General features: G+C 44.7%; 1 protein-coding gene across 1 annotated transcript in view; it reads right to left on the bottom strand.

The window, feature by feature from the left end:
- CYB5D1 (cytochrome b5 domain containing 1) overlaps positions 1-27,465 on the bottom strand; it is a 136,949-nt gene that overhangs the window by 16,768 nt on the left and 92,716 nt on the right. Inside the window, exon 3 of the mRNA XM_069646285.1 lies at positions 8,149-8,367. Within this exon, the coding sequence (XP_069502386.1) occupies positions 8,149-8,367 (219 nt within the window). The remainder of the gene's footprint in view (positions 1-8,148; positions 8,368-27,465) is intronic.

Genomic DNA, 27,465 nt, shown 5'->3' with positions numbered 1-27,465 from the left:
GAATTAACTTTGGCGCCTCCCAAATTGTATTTTCCTTGCCTTTGCAGAGCCACATGAAAGGGAAGAATATGATCCTCCTGGGGTCCTTTATCTAGGATATCTGTAAGACCATCCTACTCCTATATTGGTGTGGGTCTTTCCCACCCTATGTATTCCACTAACCTGGACATTAAATGTCTGCATGACCCGTCTGTATGGTGAGTAGGATCAGCTCTCCCAAATTCTAAATCTGGGGACGTATCTAGTCCACTTGTATTTTGCAGGCAATCCTGTAGATTTGTAATCCTCGATTCCTCTGAGATGAAGGATTCAGGGACCCCAGGTGTTCCATATTGTAGGCCAAAGGGATGTGTATCGTGATTAAAATATAGTGGTGTATATGATAGTGGTGTATATGTCTTTTCAGTAATCCTAAATGGCATCGATGGTGGCGTGGAAAGTTGACACCGTCGACTGCTTCAACGCTTGCAGTGTCGAGGACGTTTTAGGCCCAATGAGGATCGGCCTGATGGCGTTGATGACTTCTTCCTCAAAGGAGATTTGTCTCGACTCGAGGGATCCTTTGACCGCTTGAGGATATTATTTCTTGCCTCCTGGGGCCGAGAGCGCACAGGTTTTTCCCTTATTTCTTTTCTTGCCGAGTTTTTTGGCCTGGGCATGGATTTCATAAGTCTTCGAGGGGATCAAGGCCGCATTCTTGAATACTTTCATCATTTTTACTTTGAATTTTTCCCACTCAGCCGGAGAGGCCGATTTTGTCAGGCTTTTGACCATTCTGAGGAGGAACTCCATGATGACGAAGACAGTGACCTATGGTCCCGTTTCTTCGAAAGCTGCGAAGATGACGAGTGGTGAGAACCACTGCGTTATTTTGATCTTTTTGTCTTCTTTCAACGAGGAGAAATATTTCTCGACTCATCTGAAGACTGTCTTTTCGACAGAGTTGTCGATGGTGATTTAGACCTACCTGCCGCTAGTTTTCCTCTTAGCTCTTTCAGGGCTTTCGCCGTCATCGATAGGCAGGCCTTACAGTCAAAAGGTACTGTGAGAGGAGCACTGGCACCACAGACACACCTGATGGGGGTCCTTAAGGGACATCTTCGTCCCACAGTCCTGGCACTTCGTACACCCCGATCTCGGAGTTGAAGACGCCGAAGACGATGCCATTCTAATGATTTTTATCGAAGATTCCTGTAGGGAACCAAAGTTTACTGTATCAAAGCAATGGCTTTTAGGGAAAAACGGAACTGAAGCCAACAGTCGCTGGGCATGCTTTATATCATCGATGACGTCGACATCGAGATGGAGGCCTCTGAAAGACATCGAGTTCACAGGCATCGACGCACAGTGCCCTCTGCTGGAAAGCTTTTTCCGAAGCAGCTGAAGCTAGATATGGAAATTTCATAAGATGAGGAATACATGGGAGGACACAATCCATTCGAAATGCCTTTCGTTTGAAGGGAACATTGTTGCAACCTTCTGAATTCATCAGCAAGTGTGGAAATACATCTCTCTTCTGCCCCATTGTCAAAGGAAGCATTTGAGAGCATGAGTCAGACTAGCATAGACCTCGGGATTTCCACAGATCCCAAGTTGCACTCAATATACAAACAGAATTAAAAAAAAGGAAAGTTACACACATTATTTGCAAGAAGTAGAAAACAAACCATCGACTGGATGGATGGGGAGCAGATCCCGGACATTGACAAAAAGAGGCGTAGGTAGCGCAGCGCCCAACTCTAAAAGGCAGCACGCAGGCCCACTGACTCATATTGGCCCACCAACGGAATAACTGAGCACAAGCACAGCTGCAACGATCCTTAAAGCGAGACACCGGAGACGTATATCCTTCTACCATCAGTAGTTCTTAGGGTATATATACCCGTCCGTAGGGCACTAGAAGACCGATGCACGGTCCAACGGAGAAGAAACAGGAATGTCGTAACGAGGGAAACCTCGCTGGACCTGTTCTAAGTTTGGGGAGTTCAAAGTTAACGGGGGGAGGGAAAATGGGAGTTGGCACTACAGCTGGGAATCAAAACCGGGAAACACCAAGGCCACATGTAAATCTCACGTACAGCATACCAACAGCACAGCCTCATCTGATGCCAGACACGAATGCCCGACCACCCAATACCCATGGCTGAAAAAATAAAAGTTATGACATGGAACGTTAGAGGCATGAATAGCTTTGTCAAGCAACGCCGCATCCACGCATACTAAAAAGTCCCAAAATTGGGATTGCCATGCTCCAAGAGACTCATTTGAACGCGCAGAAACTGGAAGAAATAGCCAAGACATGGTGGGGAACCCTGATAGGGTCCTCCTATTCTTCCTATGCCAGGGGGGTCTTGATCTGGATTGACCCGACCATCCCCCTCAAGGTAACAAGCACCAAAACAGACAACGAGGGCAGGATGGCGCTAGTACATGGTACTATAGAGGGGAAAGAGCTATGCCTAATCAGCACCTACGCACCCAACCACGACAGCACCATGATATGGGGGGCAGACCACAATTGCACCCTCAATCCCCTAAAGGACAGATCAGATAACAAACACACCCGCCCTCCCCTCCCCCCCCGCCAAGCTATTAGCCTCACTAACACAACAGCTCCTACTCCAAGACTTGTGGAGGGAACAACACCCAGAACAACGCAAATACTCCTTTTACTCCCCACCGCATGCTGTCCACACTAGGCTGGACTACATATTCGTGAGCAAAGAACAACAAGCCATGTTTAGCGATGCACATTACCTGCCCAGGGTGCTGTCTGACCATTCCCCACTGGCAATTACCTGGGAAGTGGTCCCGCCTAGACCCCTGATGCCTACTTGGAGGCTCAGTGCCAAAGCCCTGCTTGACACCGCCTTCCGAGAGCATGTAAGAGATAGAACAGAGGAATACTGGCAGACGAACTTGAATAGTGTGAGACACGTAAGCACGGCTTGGGAGGCATACAAGGTGGTCATGAGAGGAGAAATTATCGCAGCGGTGGGAGGCGCCCAGAGATCCACTATAACCACATTAGAACGCACCGAGAGCGAGCTTGGCGAACTAGAAGGGAGGGCTAACTCAGCCCCAGAACTCTTGCAAAGGGAGACTGAACTCAGACAAACTTGCTTAACACACTGGAAGACCCTGGGGAAATTAAGCCATGCCAAACATACCGAGAGAACCCATGCCCTAGGAGATAAACCCGGGAAACTCTTAGCCTGGCTTTACAAGAGGGAAACCCCCCGGACACCCATTTGTCATATATGTAAATCAGACGGCACCACTGCACACATGCAAACAGAAATTAACTCGGCCTTCTCTGAGTATTACCAAAACCTCTATTCCAGTACCACGCCCCCTACCGATACCGAAATAGACGATGTCTTAGACATCATTAAACTGCCCAAATTAGACACACAGATGGCAGAAGCCCTGGACGAACCCATTACTCCCGATGAAGTACGGGTAACCATTAGATCTCTACCGTCCGGGAAATCCCCGGGCACGGGGGGCCTCCCGGGAGAGTTCTACAAGTCATACGAGGAGACCCTGGCCCCACTACTGGCCCAAGTGTTCAACGAGGCTTATGAAAGCGGTACCCTCCCCGACACCATGAGGGAAGCTGTTATTGTCCCCCTGCTGAAACCTGGCAAGGACTGAACAGACTGCGGCTCTTATAGGCCCCTCTCCATGTTAAACGTTGACAATAAGATCCTAACAGCCCTGCTAGCGAATAGATTGCGTAGAGTAGTTCCCCTACTGATCCACCAGGACCAAACAGGTTACGTGCCAGGGCGCTCCATCACCGAGAACCTGCTCAGGCTGCACCATGTCATATATAGTACCGAAAAAAGGCCCCAGAAGTACGCAGTCGCATCTCTAGATGCTACTAAGGCTTTCGATTCGGTACGGTGGAAGTGGCTATACGCCACCCTGGTGAAAATGGGGATAGGACCCGTCTTTTTGAAATGGACTCAACTAGCATACACCAATCCAACTGCCAGGGTTCGCACAAATAAAACATATTCCAACAAATGGCCCCTCCACAGAGGCACCCGCCAAGGATACCCACTGTCGCCCATGTTATATATTATCGCCAATGAACCGTGGCGGCTTACCTTAGGCAAGTATATGGAGATGGGGGCATTGAGATAGACGGCGTGACCAACCTTATCTCCATGTACGCTGACGAAACACTATTATATCTACATAATCCTGAACACCTCCTGCCCTATATCCTAGAGACCCTAGATGGATTCCACAGATATATACGGGGATCCAGATCAACAAGGATAAATCCTGCCTCTACCCTCTCGCTGCACTACAGAGTTACGGTACTGATACAAGAACAGGAGATCCCAACGTTCGACAAACTCAACGAAGCCACAGGGCTACCTATAGGACAGTTCTTGCTCCATAGAGCAGAGCAGTGGTGCAGGGAGTGAAGGACAGATGGCCCGAAACCACCAACCTGGCAACGGAGCACGAGATCATAGAAACCATGCTAGACACTGCCGAAAGGGGGCCACGAAACTTCGAGACTTTATGAAGCACTAATGGAGGGCACGACCAGAAACTAGCTCAAATGCAGGGCGAAGTGGGAACACGAACTGGGCTTAGAATTCGAAAATAAAGAATGGGGGAAAAGAACACACTACCACAAAAAAAATTCTAGAAACGCCCGCCTACAACTTATTTAGCTCTACATCCCTAATAGAGCATACCTCACTACAGAAGCCATATCAAAGTTCAAGGGTGCGGGAACCCAGGTATGCCCCAAATGCAACGAACCCAGGGCAGGGTTCGAATGACCCACATGAGGGTGGGAATGACCCACATGTTCTGGAGCTGCTCAGTGATACGAGGTTTCTGGGCGCAAGTGGAGGCACGAGTGGCAGGAGCGGGCATTGAAGTGGAAGTGCAAACCCCGGCGGCCTGCATCTTGGGCAGATACAAACACAGCAGAAAAAACAAACCTCTGAACAGACCTAAGGACCTAATTTACATAACAGTGAAAAGACGCATAGTCATGGGATGGAAGAGCCCCCAAAGTCCAAGCGAAGCACAGTGGTGGGGGGGACTTCACGAGATGGATAGCAGCCGAAACCAGAGCATGGGAAACCGCAATTCAAGAACAGAGGCTAGACACTAGCCAGGACCTGCACCGATGGATAGGGCTAATAGTGCCATTGCTCCATCCCAACGCGTCTGGCGCTACCTCAGATGAAGCGGATGGCCCAGACTCGAAAGCTGGCACAATGAGGACTGACGAATAGACAGTGGCCTTGGGGGAGGGAGGGGAGGGAGGGAAGGGAATTAAGTTGTTCGAATCTTGAATATCGCAGTGATGATGCTATAAGCTTGATTATAAGTTGTTAAAACCAATAAAGAAATTTAAAAAAAAAAAAGAAAGTAGAAAACAAACCATGTTCTCCCTTTAACGTTGTGGAGGGCAAGTACAAAGTTACCATTTCCCTGTGGCAAAATTGTTCCATTCATTTCAAACACTGTCCCTCGCTTACCAAATGCTTCCCCGACTTCGAATTACATGCTGAGAATATAGAGGAACCCAGTCCAAATCCGGTCATTCCAAAGAGGAGGGAAGGAGACCCAATACGTCTTGGGCAGTTTTAAACACCAAGATGGAGGAAGGCCTTGTTATAAGCTTTATAAAACCCTTTCAGCCCACCTGAAATGCTGCAATCACACACCAGCTGAGCCCACACTCTTCAGATGCAATTCATGCCCCTAAGCATGACCCAAAAGGTAGAGAGACCAGAGTATAAAAGTCAACTTGTTCCGTCAAAGATTGTGGGCGAGAGCCTTACCATCTGAAGAGGAAAGAGAGCAGGAAAAGGGGGAGAAAGAGTTACAAGACCTGAGGAGGAGTGAGGAGACCAGGTCCAGTAACTAGCCACGGAGACTAGGTAGGTTCCAGCACCCCAGATTGTCTTAGGAGAGACATCAGAAGTGGAAGGAGGTATGAGACGGTGCAATCTTTCTTAGGGACAGGGAGGTTAGGATAGTCATACCAAGGAGGGGATTGTTCTGCGGACCATGACACTGGAACAGGGAGGGAAGTAGTTAGCCGACAGTGAACTCCCCAAGCCTGTCCCAGAAACCCTGGGAAAATAACCTGGTGGTAAGATCCACATCTGTCTCAGACTTCTAGAAGAGAACCTAGGATTCTGCCTAGCCTTTCATATGTTAGTTAGCACAGGGGGACACCTATACAGATGCTCAAAGACATAGACCAGGGTATTCCTTTGGACACTGGAGCAGGGACAGGTCGTTCTCAAACCAGGACCTACGTAAGAGACATTCGTTCTGCTCAAGATTCATTATTGAACAATCCTTCTTGCGTTTTGGTTCTGTAAATAACCTTTTATTTTTTAGAACTTCATCCTTGTGTCTGCTGTTTTGTGCTTCCCACTCCTGCTGCCCTTCACACAATGGGTAAATATCAACAAAGGGGACATATTCCATCAATGGGTTTTAAGTGACATCTCGTAGACAACGAGAGTGAATGTTGAACGGACGATGAGGTCACAAGGATACAAGAGGTGAAATTGCCCATTGTTCAAAGTTGCCCATCTACGAATGTGTATGTCCCCCCTCAACCCAGTGTACCCTTTGTAGACCATGCTTCCATGGACATCTGTGCAGAGAGTAGGTATATGCAAAACACATAAGTATCATAGGCCCCTCCTCCTTATACACCTCCAAAACCAAATATTACCTGTCCTCCTGCCACCTTCCCCCCACCTACCTCATGTTCCCCACTCCAACCAAAAAAATACCTGATATACCCACAAACTATTATTTGCCCGCCCTCCCACCCCCAAGACATTGGTTGGCATCCTCCTGCTACCCTAATCCACCTCCCTCAGCTTTTCCACCCGTCCCATCCTGGTATGGCTTCCTGACCGTATGGGAGCTCTGACAGTGTCCTATTTTCAGAGCTATGGAAGCCGAGCTGATGGCATCACAGGAGCAGCAGGCCTGTAAAGCAGACAGGCTGGTGGCTTGTCACTGTCAGGGAGCCATGCTGCAGTTATGGAATAGACCTCAGGTTCTCCCCTTCCCTCGAGCAAAGAGAGCGTCGCGGGAGGCAGAGAAAAAGCTGTATTCCAATGCGTTGTGGAAGTGGAGTAGGACTTATATATTATCTATGGGTATGTCCCTCTTTTGTGTTAATGGGGAAACTGTTGCACGAAGTGAAGAAACCCTTAAGGCTATCCATACAGGGAGACAGGTAAAACCCCCCTTATAATCAATAACTGCTAAGTGTATACATCATCGGATGGCTGAAAACGAAACAACGAAACAATTATCAGCACAAATACCAGAGACAATAGTTTAAAATTACAATTCATTAGTGCTTTAAAAAAAAATAAGAGACACATAATTCATATAAAAAACAGTACAATGACACGAAAGCACAAACCACTAAAAGGTTGGTAAGCATCTAACAAATAATAATAATGGAAAAGTATGGTAGAACATTCTTGTGTTCGCACCCAGGGGTTAGTACACCAACTGTGTATCTAAGACCTCTGTCCTAACTACTCCACAAAAAAATCAAGGTTAGGTCTGTGTTAGACCATCATGTAAAGAAATTAAAAAACCTCTTGTGAAGCCCTGAGAAAATGTTTTTAAGCATGCGTTTTTGTTTTGTAGTTCTTCATTCTGAAGGCTAACTGGGTTCTCAAATCTCTCGTCCTAATGAAGGCCCACTGACACATCTCACTAGAACGTCTTTGGATAGATGTATCTTGTTAATAGGGCCGAAACACATTGTGTCAACTCATAAATCGACTAGTAATGTAATATCACTAGTCCCTCCACTAAAGGGAAAATTCAAGGTCTGTATCACAACAAACCTTCCTTACACACTGTGGCAATATGATATGATATAAGGCATTTATAACGCGCCTATACACAAGTGTTTCCAAGTACTCATGAGAAGGTTTAAACTATGTTAAATACAAACATAAATGTATCAGTGTATGTGTATTAGGTCTGGCTAAGTGTGATACTTTGCATTAGAAATTGTGTTAAAGAAATTGTACTTGTTTATGGTAATGAACATTATCACATAGATACACAGTTGGTGTACTAAGCCCTGGGTTGTCACATTTTAGGACGCACCTCCAACACTTGCTGCTGTGAAGTCATTGTGTTGATAATTCGGATGAACCTCGTTTTTGTGGACAAGATGCCAGCCTCATACGAACTGTCCTTCCACCAAGGCCGGCCAAAGCTGTTGTCCCAGTCTGTGCGGGGCAGTGGGGGCGGGATGTGGATGAAACGGCCTTGCGGGGTATAGTACTTTAAACACCCAGTCATGTGGTCAATATGAGTCCGGATCTGCAATAAAGAGAGAAATATTAGTGATCCTAGGCACACTCCATTTTGAAAGTTTCACAAAAAGTTACTAAAAATAATTATACTCTTTTCAATGAGTTCATGCATGCTCAACTAAAGGACAGTGCTACAGAACTGTGCATAGATATGGCCCATGTAGGATAGATACAATGCAGTTAACTGGAATTTTTAAAGTTAAAATATCCATGCATAGGAAATTCAATGAATGTTCACTCACCCACCATTGAATATCATGAAACCATCTACCGCAAAATGATGTCTGCAGATTGCTACAAACACATGGATTCCAATCCATATTATTCATGCTTTATAGGGTTAAGTAACATCATTTGATTCATCTCAAGGATTTCATACATGTCAAATACCCCAACACCTGGAATCCTCTAATCAAACAATTCTTTGCAAAGAAAATTACTAACCATTCCTTGCTAGAAACATTCTCATGATGTAGAGGAAAGTAACTTGGTTGACCCTGGTCCTGAAGAATTCCTCGATTACTCTTACCTTATAGCCTGAAACAAATGTCGCAATTGCACACAGCTTTACAATGGAGTCTGCCAACCACTGCAATCGAATTGTGATCAACCATAAGCAATGCAAAGCCATACAACCAGTGTACTGCTTTCTATGTTATCTGCACTTGCTCTGGGTAGTGCTGCTTTGCATGAGTTCAATGTGTCTGCTTTTACAAGGAGGTGTTTTTATACCCTCTTGTCAACATCCAATGCCCAGATACTCTCACCTGAGTCTGAAGAGTAGGATCCTCTGCAAGAGGTCTTGACTGTCACCTTTTTGTTCTTTGCCTTGTCACAGAGTCTATCCTGGTAGAGATAAGGCCTATCCTGACCCGCTACACTATGACCTCCTGTAGGTGGAAACACGAAGGACAATGCGGCAGACAGGTAGGATTTGGCCAGAATGTTAAGGGAAAAGCCCAAAGGCATTAATAAAACCTGTATGTTGTAAGAGGCAATTATATGTCTTGACGTTGGAATGGAGTCCCAATGGTGAAAGAAAGGCTGGTGGAAGACCAAATGGCACAGAAGGAATCCGCGCTGGAAATGGTAGCTGATAGTAGCATTTGCTGGGAAAATCTCAAAAGGAAAAGGAGGCAAAGAACCAGAAGCGCTTAGAGAAGGGAAAGCACCAAAGCGCGGGCATGCAGAATGAAATTGCAGGGAGATTCAGGAGGGAGGTGAGGAAAGCAAGGAAGAACGGCAACAAAAGGAAACTCAGCATCTTACCATGAAAGCAGGAGCAAAGAGAGTTGCAACTCAATGCACGTTGTGAGTTTGCCGGTTATGAATGGAAACGTTGCAATGCAAGTGGCCATCTTGGAATAAACTAGACCGCTGCGGTCGTAGAATAGAGCGTTGGAACGCTCAAGTTCCTCTCTTCCATCGGTGCAACAACGACCAACGGGTTGCTGTGACAGATACTAGAGGTTAGATCTAAGTTGTAAATAGTTACTATTCATATTTTCACTAGTGAATTAGTGAATGTAATTTTCACTGAGCTGCTGGTGCATTAATTAATCCACTGGATGAATCAGAGTAAACAGAGAAAGAACCTGGTTGCCCATCTTGCTTCACGAGGCATCTTCAATCCCAAAACCTTATTTAAAAAGTGTGATGAGGAAAAGCAAAGTAGTTTACTTGAGATCTGAGAAAGTGATCTATAGTGACCAATACCAAAAGTGGTTTGCGATAAGTCTTTGTGCGGATCTCCTTTGCCCCTGTTCCCTAACGCTATAAGAATGACTGAAATACAGGTGACCACCAAGAGTTTGGTGAAGTACTTTGACCTCTTTGCTGCATTTTCCATAGTCCGTGGCAAATTGTTTCTGCTGGAGCCAGGAATGTAGTCAGGTGGAAGCCCTGAGAAGGCATGAAAGATGCGGTCTCCCCAAGGTCAAACCATGTGTCAGTGTGGCGTCAATTGACAAGTCAATGACACATCACTGTGATCTGCGGTCAGTCAAGATTGGACCACAGTATTAAACATGGTGTTTCTCCACGAAGATAGGATCAGCAAGCAGCATGCTTTCGACTACACCAAGATGGCATTCTCAAAATCATCAGCATGAAGGAAATCCGTTCAGCGGGGCGTGGAGTCCCAATAAAAAATGCTTTAACAAAGACTTATTTCCATCTAAGATGTCCAACAATTCCCAACAATCATGCATTATCCACAAAATGTACAGTTTAAGAAGCATTTGTTGGATCAATTTCACTGTTTCGATTTGTATCAAGCTCATTCTTTTGGAATTTAACAATTATCACACAAGGAGTCTGAAAGAGAACCTACTTTTTGGACAGTTCATGAGGTACTGACGGAACTGCACAAAAAGAAGGGAATATGATGATTAGTTAACCAAGCGAGCACAAAAATGAAGAGAAAGGAACTACCCTGAGAAAAGTATACAACACGCAAGAAAAAGTGTCCTAAATATTAACCCAACATGAGAAGAGAACACAAGAACAGAATCAAATAACAGCAGTACTGAGCCAGTCACCTGTGGTGAATAAGATTATACAAGAAATCAAGAATCTCTGGCCAATTCTAAATTTGGAGATGTTAATCTAGCAGTTCCACTATTTGCTATCAAAAGAAGTAAAAACCTACCAGACTCATTGGTAAACACATATCGAGAGAACAACGAGGAAATGAGAGATCAGAACAGATTATGGTCCTTGCCAAAAGTTGTCCGACACACACCCCCTGGCCAATGCTCAGTCTGTCCATTCACAAAACATACAACCAAGATAGACAGAGGATGGAAACACTATGGGAACAGAGGTTCCTAACCAATTGCAACACGACTAATGTGATATACCAGATTACATGTCCATGCGAAAAAAGGTACATCGGGATGACCACAAAGACCATTAAAGTAAAAATATGCGCACATTGCTCTAATATTAGAACCAAGCATATGACAGCACCCTTGGTAGAACATTTTGTCAATATGAAACACACTGAGAATGACATAATGTGGACAATCCTTGAAAAAGTGAAGATACCAGGAAGAGGAGGCGTCATGGGATCAATCCTCCTTAAGAGAGAGCAATAATGGAACCTTCGCCTTAACACGTTCAAAGACGGTCTAAATGAAGAAATCTGCTGGCAAACTTTGGCCACTTTGTGGTGATAAATCATGGGTTAACTATCCATGCGTAATAAGAAAGATGGGACTCAAATAGAACAGCAGACTGTGTACAAAAATAATCAATGGAAATCGTGTAAAGACAAAAACTGAGGACATATAGAACAGTCGTGTAGAGGTATATATACATCGAGTGGAACCAGCAAGATGGCGGCACTAATGTCCTCTTTGGATATAGAATGGTGTTTACCATCAGTTGAAACAAAAGAAGTCATAACCCGCCAACATCATGCAGCTTAATCAAAAAAGAAGAAATTAAGTAAAACAAGTGAGCACTGACGTTATGCACATATGAGTGCCATAATTACAAATAAACATACACCGAAGCGTAAGGATTTTATGTTAAAAAATGTGTGCGGACCATTTAAATCGCGGCATAGATATGTAGAAACAAAAAGAGGACAGCCCGCATCTTGAGATCCACCCTACATCACGTTGACCCTACAAACATCATGTGACGTGAAAACGTTGATGATATACATCACGTGACACATCCTGGTGTTCGATAGGAAGAAGGGAACACTTTACCAACGGAACATATGCGCGTATGCTAAGGCCCTGGAGAACAAATAAAGAAATCATGGTAAGCGATTTTCTTTGCAAAAGAAGAGGACACACATGTAGACAGAAGGGAGATTCTGTGTGTTGGATATAATGCTTGTTCCACTTTTAAATAAATAAAGAAAATGATGAAGTAGAACTGCTACAATATATGATATATGCACAACAATATAGGGTAAAGAATACGCAGATAATTTTAAGCTAAAATACTGGTGTCGCAACCATGCCATTTAGATACTGACCGGTCCCTACAATTGGCAGATTCTGTAAAAGACGAAAAACATCTGAGAAAAAAGAGAAACAAGAAAAGTTTTCCGAAAGGGACGCACCAAAGGACACATTAGTGAGCATTGAAAAAAAACAGGAAGTGAGAAGAATGCAATGCGTCTGTGCAAATACTAAAAATCAAATGTGATATTATAAAATTCATAGAGATAAATGTAATGGTGTGTGCGCTTATGAAAAATAGTTAGGACATTACCCGTATGGGTTCTTTGATTGCAGGCAGACCCTAAAAGGATGGTCTTCGCCAGGATACCCACAAGATTGCAACTGAGGATAAGACATCCAATATGGAGGAATATGAGCTCCATATAAGAATTCAAAAAGGGTTATATATACAGTGATGGTTCCATGTTTTATGTCTCCCTATTCAGGGTTCAAACAAAACGATAAGAGAAAAAAAGAAAAAAGAAGAGAGAAAAAACCTCTTAAAAAGAAAAATGGGGACCTTGGCTGAAAGAACAATGGTGCATTCCCTTCTAAAGTGACCGCAACTACAGGGTTGGGCCATAGTCTTGAAGACAGCGGCTAGACTTAAGATAATTCCGCTTAAACCGGTCGACTAGAGATTCAGGGTGATGTCTTGAACCCCCAAGAGACTCATACTGATTGAGAGCTTGGGTGAAACAAAATCAAGATTCTTTTAAGAAGCAGATATGTCTGCGGAATAATTTTTATTTGCTGTACACTAAAAAGGGAGGAATAAAAAGAAAAATAACTTCGAGAAGTGTTTTATTGTTAGACATAGGAAAGTAGTGAGTTAGTCAGGGGACATTCTCTTCTCTATGCCCTTCTCTAGATAGGCAGCACTTTCTTTTTATTATTTGATTTAATTGATTACAATTTTTACAAATTTGTAACGAAAGAAAACGATGGTCCCGTTCACTCTCTTAATGTCGCTGAAGTCTTTGCAGATTTGTCCATCTTAACCCTTATAGTTTTAATCCGGATCCAAGACGAGGACCACGATGTAAGGGGGACAACAGAATGTAAAGGCTAGAGGGTACAAGGTCGGAAGGAGGAGCGATAACGTTCATAACACTTTGACAGTTTAGTTCGACCTTGATTCTCACTATGTTAATCTGCCAGTTCCGTGTAGCTCTGTTCCTGTGGGATGGATACTGCGTATAAATGAGACTGCCGCTATCACCCATGCAGTCCTTTCCCAATTTATCAAGTTTGCCCACCGGTCATCCTCGTCGTAGGTATGAAATTTAGACACCACTGGTCCTAAGTACTTTTCCCTTTCCTTGGTTAAGTCCTGGCAACAAAGGAGTAGGTGCTTGATGGATTCGACATGATCAACCATACCACAAAATCTGCAGGTGTTTATTTCCGATCCATCCCGGATTGCGTTAATCCCATTGGTGGGGAGAAAGTTTAACCGCATTCCTAGGAAGGTATCACGGTAAATTCTGCTTGGGAACTTTGACAAGTAACCCTGAAGTTGATTTAATTTTTTCATATTCGGGGTTAGGCTAAAGGTAAGCTTACAGAAAGATGCCATTTCCAAGGTGCAGATCCAGTCGTCGTCCATGAGTTTCCGTTTGACTCTAGTTGGATTCGACCTAAGATTTAGTTCAGAACAGCCGATGAACTCCAGCTTTGATCTGATTTTGTTCGACCACTCAGTTAGTAAGTTACTTGAGCCACTCAAAAGTTCCTGGTTTATGGTTTGAAAGATTGTTGGACTTGATGGTGAAGTGATTTTGGAGAATAGTGCCAGGCTATTCCACTTCACAGCAGCGTACAGCGATGGGAGATTTATTTCTCTGCATATGATCGATATAGCAGTTGAGTCTGGAAGATTTAATGTCTTTCTCCAAAATAAACCTTCCAGCCTGGGCCATAGTTTGCAAGGGATTTCGGGCATGGCCTCTGCCCTATAAGTTAATGCAGGCACTACTTTAGCCTTGTAATAATTAACTATTGGGATCAAGGAAAAGCGGCCGTATCTTTTTTCCATTAGCTTGGGTTAGCTGGCCAGAGTTTTTACTTTTTCCAAGAGAGCTTCCTGCATAGGGGTCTCGATGGAACTGTTGTTGAGAGTGACTCCCAGGCATTTAAACTTTTTGACTTGCTCAATCGCTTTATGGCCAAAGAACCATTTCGGTGTCTCTCCGGGTGCTTGGTTTTTCAAAGCACACAACTTTGGTTTTTTCTTGATTTATCTCCAGATGGTTCAAAGTAATGTATCTCTAAAGACTGTCCTGTTGACATTGGAGGCCGAGTACCGTTTGATCAGTCAGGAACAAGTCATCTGCTTACAGGAGGCGTTATACGCTCACTCCGCCAATACTGGGGGGAAAGATCTTAATAAGGTCTCAAAGTTCTTAATGTCTGACACACAGACATTGAAGATGGCAGGCGCCAGGGGACAACCCTGTTTGACCACTTTTGATGTGGGGATCACAGATGACAATAGACCCTCGTGATTTAAACGCACTCGAATAGAAATATTAGAATGGAGGGCCTTCAAGGGCTCTATTATTTTGCTGGGGAAATTCCTCTCTGCCAGTTTCCTCTACAATAGATTGCGGTCAACCTGGTCAAATGCTTGAACTAGGTCAACAAATGCGACAAAGATCCTGGGTCATCCTTCTTGAATCTTGCCCTTCAGAATGCTAAAGAGTATGATGTTTACTGATGTTCCAATATTTTTAACAAAGCCAGTTTGAAACGGGTCTGTCCAGCCTGCTCTTCTTGTCTAATCCTGAAATTTTATCAGCAAGAGGGAGCAAAACATTTTTCCAATCACGTCTAACAACGCGATTGGGTGGTAGTTTTTTGGGTCTTCTTTCCTCCCTTGCTTGAAAATGGGAACTACCGTTGCAGTCCTCCATGAGTTCGGGATTGCCCGGGTTGAAGATGCTTTTTTTCATGGACAAAGCAAGCCCATTCCTCCGGTTGTTCCTTCAACATGGAAGCCGTCGGGACCTTGATTAATTCAGCTTTAGAATTTTCCCTAAAATGGTTTCAACGTCGTAGGGGACTGACCATACTTTCACTGGAACAGACAAGAATACCGGCAAGAGTTTAGTTAAGCCGTTGAATAATGTGAAAAAACTTTCCTTCCATGATGTCTCACAAACGTTGTTCTTTTGGGAATAAGTATTTACAGGTGTAGTTGATTGGATCAGTGACCAGAAGTCTTTGGACTTAATACCACATATTATGCAAAGCATTTGCTCAGAATCTTTTTGGAGCATTGTGTTCCTACATGCAGCTACCCAATTTTTATAGGCACAAAATACCATTATTGCTTGTGTCTTGTGCTGTTGCAAGTTAGATTTAGCTGCTCTGCGCTTTACTCGCCTCATTTCTCTTCTTTTTTTAACTATTGTCATATGTGTGTAGTCCCTTACTTGTCCGTTTTCCAGTTCCAGATTTTTTAACATTGAAGCATTTCAGGAGTGGTATCTAGTCCACAGTTTTGGTCTCGTTATCACCGTTTCTGTCTTTTACCGCAATGGTGTAATCTCTTGTCAATGCTGAGACGTCCCGACTCCTTAGACTTAAGCGGTTTCCACCATAGTTTACTTCCACGTGAACCTTCATCAATGACCGAGCTAGTTTCGGTTCGGTCATCCATGATGTAGTTAGGAGATTGTGGTCATTATTTGCTGGCCGAATCACCTCAAACGTTGTTATATGCTGCAGGAGTTCTTTGGAGACATAGATGTGATCCAGATCAGTAAACTGATTACCTCTTTCCCAGGCTTTCTTCCGTCTTTAGGGAGTGAAGATCACGAGAGTGCATCAGCATCAACCATAAACTTCCTCTTGCTTCTGACATGGGGTGGAGTTTTGGACTCCCTTCCCCTTTCAATTTGTTAGGCATGTGGCAATTAAATCACTGCAAACACTCATATTTTACGTTGTGATTGGAGTATCCGTCATCGATTATGTCCATTGCCACGTCAATCAAACTGTAGCTAGAGATTGTCTGTGGATTCCAATAACAATTTATGGCCACCATGTTTGGCAATTTTCCCTGGTGAATAATTTCAACACAGTCTGTTCAATATCAGGTCATCCCCCTTGTCCAACAATCTTTCTAATTTGAACGTACTTTCACTGGCTCGACTTGATTTTTGAGCGTGTGCCCTTGTTTGGTAGGATGATCTTCGCTTAAATTTCGGCGGCGACCATTTGTGTGTCATTCGATTCACCTCCCATGCGGAAGTTTGTTTTTTCTTTTTATTGCTCCTAGAGGCGCCAGGTGTTTGGGGGATCCCGTGATGTCTACGGGGAGGACTTTGAGAATTCGAGTGTCTTTTGTTAGACCATGTTGTAGGAGCATTTCCTCTGTATGGGGTGCCAGAGAGCTGAGGTGCGCACCCAGGTGGCAGCGTTGGGGACCCTTGGGCTTTGTTTGTGTTGCCCTCCAGTGTTCTTACTCTTTTTTCCCCTTAATGTCATGAAAGGAGAGACTCTGGGGCGCAGATTTGGATTGCATATGTGTTCTGTTCCTTTCAGAGACATTTGGTTTTCTTTTTGAGGACGTTGCAATTCTACCCGGGGTTGAGGGAGGTCTGATTCTGAGTCTTCAATGGAGTATTGAGACAGCTCCATCAGGTCCTGTCCTGTGATTTATCCGTATCCTCATTAATTGTCATCAGTATGGTCCTTGTGAGCTCTGCGTTCTTTGTTCCTTCTCGCGTTTGTTATATTAGGCACACCCGATCCCCTGTTCAGTTTTCTTGGAGCGGGTCTTGGAGGTCTTTGATCTACTTTAGGATCTCCATTGGGGGCCAGAACGACCGGGAATTCCTGTTTGCTCTCGGCTAATATCTCGCTATTTTCGTCCAGGATACTGGATTTTTTTGAGCTCTCAAAGATTGAATAGTCTTTATTGGACCGCTTCTGATGGTTTAAAAGGGTATTCTTTTTCGTCTGTTGTATTACAGTCGCGTCTTCTCCAATTGGTTCAGTAATTTCCAGTTGGACACAACAGTTATCCATCCGCAATGTTCTTCCCTTGCTACCAGAGGGAGTAGGTGCAAACGTTCTTTCCTCCGATTTCTCTTTTAAGTTTCGGTTTGCGTTCAAAGGGGCGGCTTGGTTTTGAGCCCCCTGTGAAGCTTGACGCCCCTTTAGTTCTTTTGGGAGGTCAATTTGGCACAATGTATTAGATTTCTTTCGTCCAGATTCGCTATTAGATGTTTCAACAGGCTCCGTCTAGCTTTCTTTCTCACTGTTGAAATATGAACGTTTTGAAGGTTGTTGTTTGTTTTCTATGGCTGTGATATAGCTTTCCAGGAAGACCCACTTAGAGTGCATCATTGCAATCCTAGTAGTGTGATCTTTCAGTGTTTCATTAATTGATCGTACAATTTGGAAAAAGGGGCCAAAGCTATTTTGACTGTTGACATTATGGATAGTAAGTCAGTTTTCCTCAAGTTGTCTTTAATTTTGTGGTCCGCTCATTGGCCTGACCTTCTTTCTTGTGCTGGTGTAAACATTGGGTCAGGGGTTTGTGTTGCTATGTTCAGTGGGCTAAAGCCCTCCGTTGGTTGGTAAGCAGTCCCTGGTATACAGTTTTGATCAAGATTTGATGATCTGGTCTGCTGTCCCCTCTCTTCATGCCCCTGGGCTTGTGTTAGTACCTTCAGTAAATTAAGTGGGCTTATTGAGTCGGTATGGGCCTTGGGGTCCTCTGCATATTTTTCTGAACCATTATTTGAACTTGTGCGAAGTCGAGAACTTGTTGACTTAGTGTTGAGCTGGACCGACCTACTAGAACATGCTCCTCTTCAATTATCAGGGAGTCCCGTACAAGGTACCATTGTTTCAGTCGAATCTTGTGAGACCTTCGATTTACTGGGTGGGCCCTTAGATGTCCAGTACGGCCAAATGGGTTGGTTACATCCAGCACGGGTATTTGAGTCCTCCAGTCACTTTCCTCTAATATGGAGCCTAATGGTAATTATGGCTGATTGGCCTCGCCCTGAAAGGCGTTCTTTTCGCAAGTAACCAATGAATGGGCAGAAGGCAATTTTTCGGGGCTGAGGTAAGTTGTTGAGTTTGCAACCAGCACTAATAGACTGGTATTTAGTTGCACCACTGCGTGCCATCGTGTTTTTAGGAAATCCAGTGGAATTCCAGTACTGTCTTTGTCAGTCAATTGGTTTTGAATGGGCGTTTGTTCCATTGAGTCCATTATGCCCTCCAAAACATCTGCGTCTGACAGCTCGTTTGCTGAGTCTTGCAGTTATGACTTCCTTTGTTTAAGGAAGTAGTTTGTTAAGTTTGCAGACAGAAGAGGTCTCTCTGGTGTTACTTCCGATATGTCCTTCGAGTTTTCGTAGTCTTTCCTTCAGAAAGGTGAACTAGGTTTGAATTATGTGGCGCTTTCTCAGAGCCCTTTTTTTTAATTTTGACATCAATTGTCTTGAATTATTTGCAGTTTGTGTTTTTAGCCTTGTGTGTGCTGTTTTTATTTTCTTAGCATGGGGTCCTTATGTTAACTGCTGATATGGGGATTAAAGGTGGGGTAACGCTGACTCCTTCCCTATGGTTGGAAAGGGAAGAAGAGGCCAAACCCGCAATGCTTTTTTCAGTCGATACTATTTTCGGCGCTGCTTAAGGTGCTATTTCATCTTCTGGTTGTGTTTCGAGGGAACCGTGACATAGGTCACTTGGAGTTTGTTCCTGCAAAGTGTTAGTTGGAGTTTGGAGATTACTCGAAGAATGGATTTCAGCCACGACTCACAATTTGATCTGACTCCCAATTTCAATAGGTGTATGATCTCTATCGACTACCTCCAGAGTCGATTCTCTAGAGTTGTTAAGAGCAGGGATTAAGGCGGTGCTTGGGCTTGTAGGCTGAATCCCTTCCCAAGTCTGTCGCTCAGTGGGGGGCAGGCCAAAGTTTCTCAAATGAAAATGCTGAAAGTGAAACTATATAATATACATACACACCTGACAGAGGAAACCGTGCACATTTTTTACAAATAAAAATAAAAAAAGGAAACCGAGCACAATCAACTGTAAACACCTACATTTAAAATACTGCTAAGAAGACAAAGAGGCACTTAAATAACAAACGGGGGAACCCAAAATGCCACTTACAACATAGGACTACTAAAAATACCTCTTTCCAGGACAACCCATATTTTAAAACAAACTATTTCCAATACCCCATACTTGGGCAATCCTGGTACTGTCGCAAATTTGGAAATGTAATACCGACCTTTGACGTTTTACAGTCACGACAAAGGATACCAAGAGAACACAGGTTGTGCAGATGTTGTTGTTTAACTATGTAAGAATCAGAACCCTTGCTTATAGAACGTACTGCTCTACACACTACCCGAATCTGTTATTTTAATCGTTTTGTTCACAATGAAGAAAATCTTGAGTCTAATGAATTTTGGGTAAGAATTCTGACTGGAGATGAAACATCTTTAAAAATTGCTTCAGTTAACGATCTTCACAAAACTTTGGGAATTGTGTTTTAAAGTATGTTTTAATGTCGTATACTCTATGTGATATGTGTACGATGTAAAATGTTCATAATAACCCAAACACATCAATAAAAAAAAGGAAATGTAGTACAAAAGCAATGCACAGAAAACATTTACTGATTCAATATTTTGATGTCTCTACATTTATATTTCAAAATTTACATTTTCCATCAAGTATTTTCTACAATGGCCTACCTTGGGCATGCCCACTTATTCATGATGTAGGTGAGTTAGGTGTGAAATGTTTACACTTACAAAAAGAATATAAGGGCAACATACCAATGTATTCATGTGTAAAAAACAGATGTAAAGTGAGTTTAATTGCTTTTGGTAGAAAGTTTCCGTTTTGTGATTTAGCCCACAAATTGCTATGGAGGAGTTGAGCGCGATGAGGTTCTCGGGCTTCGCGAGGACTGGAAGGTATGGAGACGGCAGGCAGCATTCCTTTGCACCACTGATTAGACCAAAGCCACCAAGGTCTGAGAAGTATTTTAACATTAACACAAGCACTCCATGACTGACACACACACCTACACCTCTCCTTATGGCAGCCATGGCTGATAAGCTGGCAAGTGTCCGACCATCACATGGCTGATAAGCTGGAAGCTGGATCCCTCACAGCCATCATTGAGCACACAATTCACGCAGAAATATTGGTAAAAGTGCCATAGCAAGGTCAACACCCGTGATCTCCTTAATATGAGCCACAATCTCCTTCCAATAAGTCTGAATTACAGTACAAGACCACCAAATGTGATAAAGAGTTCCCGGAGCCTGGGCACATCTCCAGCAACAATCTGGTACAGCAGGGTCCATCTTATGAAATCGTGAGGGGGGCTGGGGTTCAGGTACCATCGAAATAGTAACTTATAACTGTTTTCCTTAAACAGTATGCATCTAGAAGATTTAGAAGCCCTGTTCCAAACATTCAACCATGTAAGATCTCTTATGGAGACATTCATCTCCTCTTCCCAACGCAACATATAACAATGCAGGGGCATTAACAACCTGGTACAGTGAAGAAACCCTACGGGAAGGGGGGGCTACTAACATATAGGTCCTTGAATGGGGTAGTGTCCCTCTTAGCCTACTGGGAGACTTTTGCGCTAGACACCCAATGGCGGAGTTGTATATAAGACTATTTATCTATGTCCCGGGCCATAAAGGTCTGCTTACATTTGTCAAAAAACCTGACCCAACCACTCCAGGCCCCCTTCGACCGATCTACTGATCCTCCCCTGCTGACAGTCTAGCAGAAACTCAGGTGACTTCCATATGCGAGTAAGGGGGGTAGGGAATGTTGTCTCCTGGTACTTACGAGCCGCCTTATCCCAATATTCCAGTAAATCCTGGATCACCGAGATGCGGCTGGCCTTCTTTCTACAAACCAAGGGAGACCTCCAGCACCAATCATATAGGGGAACTTGCAGCCTAGATTGTTCTATAGTCAACCAATGTTCAGGGCTTCCGTTTGCGCTTACACTATCAAACAAAGCGGCTAACTACGCCGCATAAAGATAACATTCCATATATGTAACCCCCAGCCCTCCTTTTGCCTTTGTTGTCATTAAAGTACGGCGTTAGACCCTCAGAGATTTCCGAGCCCAAAGAAATTGAAAAACTGAGGTTTGCCGGTATTTAAAGACCTGCTTGGGAACCCAGACCGGGAGGGCCTGAAAGACATAGCAGGCGTGGTACTAACGTCATCTTAAGGGCTGCAACCCACCCCAACCATGAGATATCCGTCTGTGCACATCAGAGAAGGTCGGCCTTGGCAGAGGAGAAAAGACCAAGAATGTTCCGCGCATATGACTGGGAGTACGGAGGCGTAATCTGGCCCCCCAAATACAAGAGAATTTTCGGTCCATTGGAAATCAAACCCCTTCTGAACATCTTGTTTCATCGCAGGACTAACAGAGTCGTTTAGAATAACTAATTTTAAAACTAGAGACCCGGTGGAACGATTCTTGCAAAGAAATATGAGGTAAAGTAGTCTGAGGACGATGCAAATAGAAAAGAAGGTCTTCCGCGTAAAGCACAACTTTGTGCTATAGTGATAACATAAATGTTATCCGACACCCTAAGCTTACTCGCCAATAGCTCCATTGATAATGCAAATAACAATGGGAACAATGGACACCCCTGGCGAGTCCCACTAGTCAAAGCCAATGGCTTAGGCAAACCCATTTAATTTTATACGAGTGGTCGGATGAGAAAAATTGGCTTGCATTCTTTTGATAAAAAGTGGCTTGAATCCAGACCCACTGAGCACGTTGAAAAGATATGACCAGTATATGCAGTCAAATGCTTTTTCAGCATCTATAAAAAGTACTGCCAATTCCAGGACAGGCCTCTTCACATACTCAATCACATCTAGGGTCCTTTGAAAATTGTCTTGACGGCACGGGACGAGACCGGTTTGGGTCCATCTGAACTATGCCTGATAGGACAGCCGCCAAGCGTCCTGCGAGAACCTTAGAATAGATTTGAGAATCATAGTTTAGAACCATGATAGGGAGATATGATGTGCTAAGGGTGGGATCCTTATCTGGTTTGCCTGTAAGCAAAAGCAAGGATTCACCCATGGTGGGCGTAGATGCTTCTATTGAAAAGCGAGACTAACTGGGGGGCAAGATAGTTTTACCCGGGTCACCTCTTCCAACATGATCGGATTCTCCAATGCCTGTCAGTCTTCAGCAGAGATGGAAGGCAACCATGCCTCCCTAATAAACAGTTCCCGGGCTTCCTCATCCCATCCCATCTCAACTATCAGCGCCAAAAAGAGACTTATAATATTCCACCATGATGCGCATTTTAGTCCTCAGCCCTCACCTGCCCTGAAGTGTTTTGCATCTTAGCAATAGCATTTCTAGCCCTTTGGCCTTTAATTTGTACGCCAGGAGACATGAGGCATTATTAGAGGTGCTAAAATACAATTGTTTGGTCTGGAGCAGTTTGTGGGAAATATCTGATGCCCATAGAGCCTTAAGCTCAGCCCTAGCTACTGAAGCTGCCTGTAGACCGTACGAGCTCTGTCCCTTTTATACAATGTTTTCAGCTCCAAAACATGCCACTCCATTTCCTCCCGCTTGGACACCAGGAGCCGCTTACTAGCAGAGGCCAAACTGATAAATTCTCTGCATAAGGTGGGCTGCAGTGCATCCCAAACGGTTGTGACTTGTAATTTTCCAGTAAGGTTTTCCTGGAAATACCTTTCGGGCCCCCGGCGGAAGCATATCCAGCTGGTGAAACACCAGAGCATGGACAGAGACCACCACCAAACCAATGAAAGTATCGACCTCTTTCGGGATCAGGGAGTGGAACAATGGGGAAAAAGTCTAGCCGTGAATGGCTACGATGAACGTGGGAAAAATGGGTATAGTTTCCCTCTTGGGGGTGTTGCCGCATCCAGATGTTCACCGATAACAGGTCATCAATAGCCTGCCTAAGTGTTTCCGACCTTGTCGCATCTATCTCCCCCGCCAACCCAGACCTTCTCCAGCCTACCGCCAAGTACTGCATTCAAATCTCCTCCCACGATAAGCTTGCCCACTTGAAATTGAGCCATGTGGGGGAGTGTTTGAGCAAAACATACATCCTGTGATTGATTAGGACCATACACTGAAAAGAAAGTAAAATCCACATCCCCAACCCGAACATGCAATCGGAAATATCGCCCCTGCGGATCTTTAAGTGACTTCACCACTGTAAAATTCAGAGACTGAGCAAATAAAATAACAACACCTGCTCGCTTGGTTGGTGGTGATGAAAAATACTGGCGAGGGATCCCCTTAGAGTGAAGCCGAGACCAGTCTTCCGTCAATAAAAGCATCTCCTGTAACAGGACAGCATCATCTTTTAGTTGCACAAGTGTGGCTACACGCTCTTCCTCTTTCTAGGGGAGTTAAGCTCCTGCACATTTAGTGAAATCACTTTAAGATCACCCATTTATCAAGTAATTCCGCTGTGTGGCAATCCCTTTTGCATTCCAGCATAGTTCCAAACTAAGAGACCACCCCCATTACCTGTCAACAACCCCTGCGTAAGATGGACAACCTGACCAAAAATAAGCCACATAGAATTAACCCCAGTGCTGCACTGATCAAAAAACAAAAGACACCAAAACCAAAAACAGAGAAAGTCTATCCCATCTGGGATGTACATCGGGTTACCAATGAACCCAAAAAGGACAGGTACTTCCGTTGCCCTGTCCATGTATACATGAACACAAACATTAAGCAGCTTCATGAGCAATCACACATGAAACCAACAAAGATGTAACAACAATAGAACAGCCTCCAATTAGGAACCCCAAAAGAGCAGAGGGGAAAATTTGAAATAATGCAAGTCATCACACACAATCATGTTGGGTCCCCAGAGTCCCCACTTCTTTCTCGCTTATCCATAGAGGGACTCCTGCGATCTGTTGGGAAGGGAGCAGCCCCGCCCCACAGGAGCATTAGAGTGAGGTGAGATGCATTTGAAGCACTATGATGGGCCAGGCGGGAGGGAGGGACGGTGAGAGGACCACCTGCCAATACACAAAGGAACCCACTCCAATATAATCAAATATAATCAACCCACATAGTATAGCGTAGGGCGCGAGCAGAATTGCTATTTTGCGTAGATATTAGTAACCATAGGTAGAAGGAAAGGCCTGCACAGCGAATGCAGCATTGTATGCACTAGGCCCAAATTGCGAGATGAGTGATGCCCGAGCTCCCGTGAGGACAGCCCACATCTTCAAACGCCACAACGTCTATTCATTGTTCAAACAGTGTTGCAACGATGGTCGAGAGGCATGTGCCCTACAAGACCGTGATCACAGACCGGCGCCTGGTGTTGTCATGATGCCTACCTCCAAGGAGCCAGGTCCGACCCAGCAACCACAGAGGCAGGCATCATTTCCCCCAGGGGAGTGCCAGCGGGCCCAAGCTGGGGCCCTTTGGACGCAGTCCTGGCGCCTTAGGCGCCAGGCTCATGTTGGACCTCAGTCCTGGCGCCTTAGGCGCCAGGCTCATAAAGCTAGACATGTGTTCAAGTGTTTTAATGTGCACTTACCTGATGCAGACCATGCGGCCACATCCAGGCCCTCTTGAGGCCTGAATAGGAACTACTTTACCTGTGGGACTACTTTCCACCCGGGTGTGGTCGGGGAAGGATACATACCTGATCGGAGGAAGGATACACACTTGGAACTTCTTCCAAAGCTATTTAAACCACACCCGATCAGCAACTCACGCTTCGCGTTGTTCTGCTCCTCGCAGCTGGACGCTCACTGTGTCAGCTCCTGCATCTGGACTTCAGCCACACCTGTCAGCATCCTGGGTCACCTGCAAAGGGAGACAAGAGACCTACCAGCTAATCTGAACCACGGAGACATCACCGACGATCCTGAAAGGGAAGACATCATTTTTAAAAGCATTTCGTTACGATTGCTGCAGCGCTGCATTTCACTCACCTTTCCTGGGTTCCAGAGCCTAGAGAAAAAGACAAGAATAAGAGGTGAGAGAAGGAAGGGAATAGGAAAAGCTCAGTTTCCTTCTAAGACTTACCTGTTGGGTCATTCCCATTTCATTTCGGGTCTTGCTGCTTCCAAGCATTTTCCGGACCCCGGCCCCTATGGGGAAAAAAGACAAAGACATTAGATGAGCGAATGCAAAAACATTACCTGAGCGCTCATCTAGGACTTACCAGATCTTTACTGGAACTGCACGTTTCACTTCGGGTCGGCGCCATATCTCCGGCATTCCGAACCCCGGCCCCTATGGGGAAAAGACATCAACATTAGCGCTTTGTTGCAAGAAGTCTCCAAAGGAATCTTCATTCATCACCTGAAAAAAGACAAATGAACATTATTATTTAAAGCTTGAACTTGCAACAGAACTTTTACAGCGCCTTACCAGTATAATCAAGCTTACCTGAACTCCCATCCAACCTCAATCCAGTGAAGTAACTGGGTTCAACGCGCCCCTGCGTCAGAAGCAGGATGGAGAGCTCGTCCTTTCAGACCCTAAGGTGAGACTTCACTGGGAATCGTGGAAGGGTATCGTGGAGGGTTGGAAGAGAGTGGGAGGCTTGAGCATAACTCAGTCAGTAGGTAATACTCCCTTTTCACGCACAGGGGTATATTCCTACGAGCCGGAGAAGCCAGAGTAGAGGGCCCTTCCTGTCCATCTTCAGAGTCCTGTGCTTCACCATTGAAGAAGCATCAGCACTCGAAGCCAGACCTGCGCCTCCGTGGGAACCAGGTGAGCGTTACAGATGTGCATGTTATCTCACTCTGGCCAAAGCATGACCTGGCCCATCCCCAGGCGACCACAAGTTATAGCCCATATAACTATGTTAAAAAAAGCAGGGGCGAGGCACGCACTCCAATTCCTGGCCAATATATTACCTGAACAAGTGTCCAAAAACAATCACAGGGTTAAATCCCAATCACCTGAACTGATTGGCAACCCAGCCTCCCTGATGAGTATTGCAGATACGAAAGCGCTTGGAGGAGTACAACAGTGCAAGAAGGGAATTAACCCTGTGAACTTTATTGGGATTTAACCCTGTGATTGTTTTAGGATACTTGTTCAGGTAATATATGGGCCTGGAATTGGAGTGCGCGCCTCGCCCCTGCTTTTTTGAACAATTAACTTGTGGAGATCCGGACTCCAGAGGCTGCAGCACCAGGGTTATTATGCCCTACACTAGAGAGCCATAATCATGATTTTCCCCCCTGCCCTTGCTAAGGGTATGATGTGTGTGTTGGAGAGGAGTCTTTCACTGGTCACCTGAATTGTTTAAATGGGTTCACTACATTGACCATAATTCCTAGAGACTGCAACTGCATTTATATTGGTTTCACCTGAATTGAATGGCAACTCAGCCTCCCTCATGAGTATTGCAGATACGAAAACGCTTGGAGGAGTACAACAGTGCAAGAAGGGAATTATCCCTGTGAACGTTATTGGGATTTAACCCTGTGAATATTTTGGACACTTTGGGATCTAACCCTGTGATTGTTTTTGGATACTTGTTCAGGTAATATATTGGCCAGGAATTGGAGTGCCCGCCTCACACCTGCTTTTTTGAACATATAACTGACTAAACCTTAAGATCCCGGAATTCCATGGCACCAGTTGCCCTTTGACCACCAACCCCAAAGTAACAAGTCCTGAAATGTTGAAAGAGGACGAACAGGGCACATCGTTGAGTGACACTCGTGTGATTTGCATTGCGAGGTGCTGAAAGGGATACATTATAGTTCAAAACGAGGGTGGAGACCTTGGAGCCGGACTGCGCGGAAGGGAGTGAGTGAAATGTGTGTGTGAAGGTTAGAGTGCCTCAGAACCTCCTATGCGCCCGTTTTAAGGCCTGCAAGGTGCACAGTATAAGTGATAAAGTAGCTCTATGTTAGAAGAATATTTAAATTGTTCTTTGACCTTCGCCGTGAGAAGAGGATCACTTCAGCACCCATGTGACAGAAGGAATATAGGGGCAAGGGGAGCCTTCTTTTTTGTTTAAGGGGGGCTTGACTCAGAAAAGGCATTTTATCATAACAAGGAAAGAGGAAGAGTCAACAGCTACCGCAGGTCAAACGTGTAGAGGAGG

Source organism: Ambystoma mexicanum, chromosome 1p (assembly GCF_040938575.1).
Source record: "Ambystoma mexicanum isolate Mex_15411 chromosome 1p, UKY_AmexF1_1, whole genome shotgun sequence".
Lineage (NCBI taxonomy): Eukaryota > Metazoa > Chordata > Amphibia > Caudata > Ambystomatidae > Ambystoma > Ambystoma mexicanum.
This window is presented reverse-complemented; position numbering and strand designations above follow the sequence as displayed.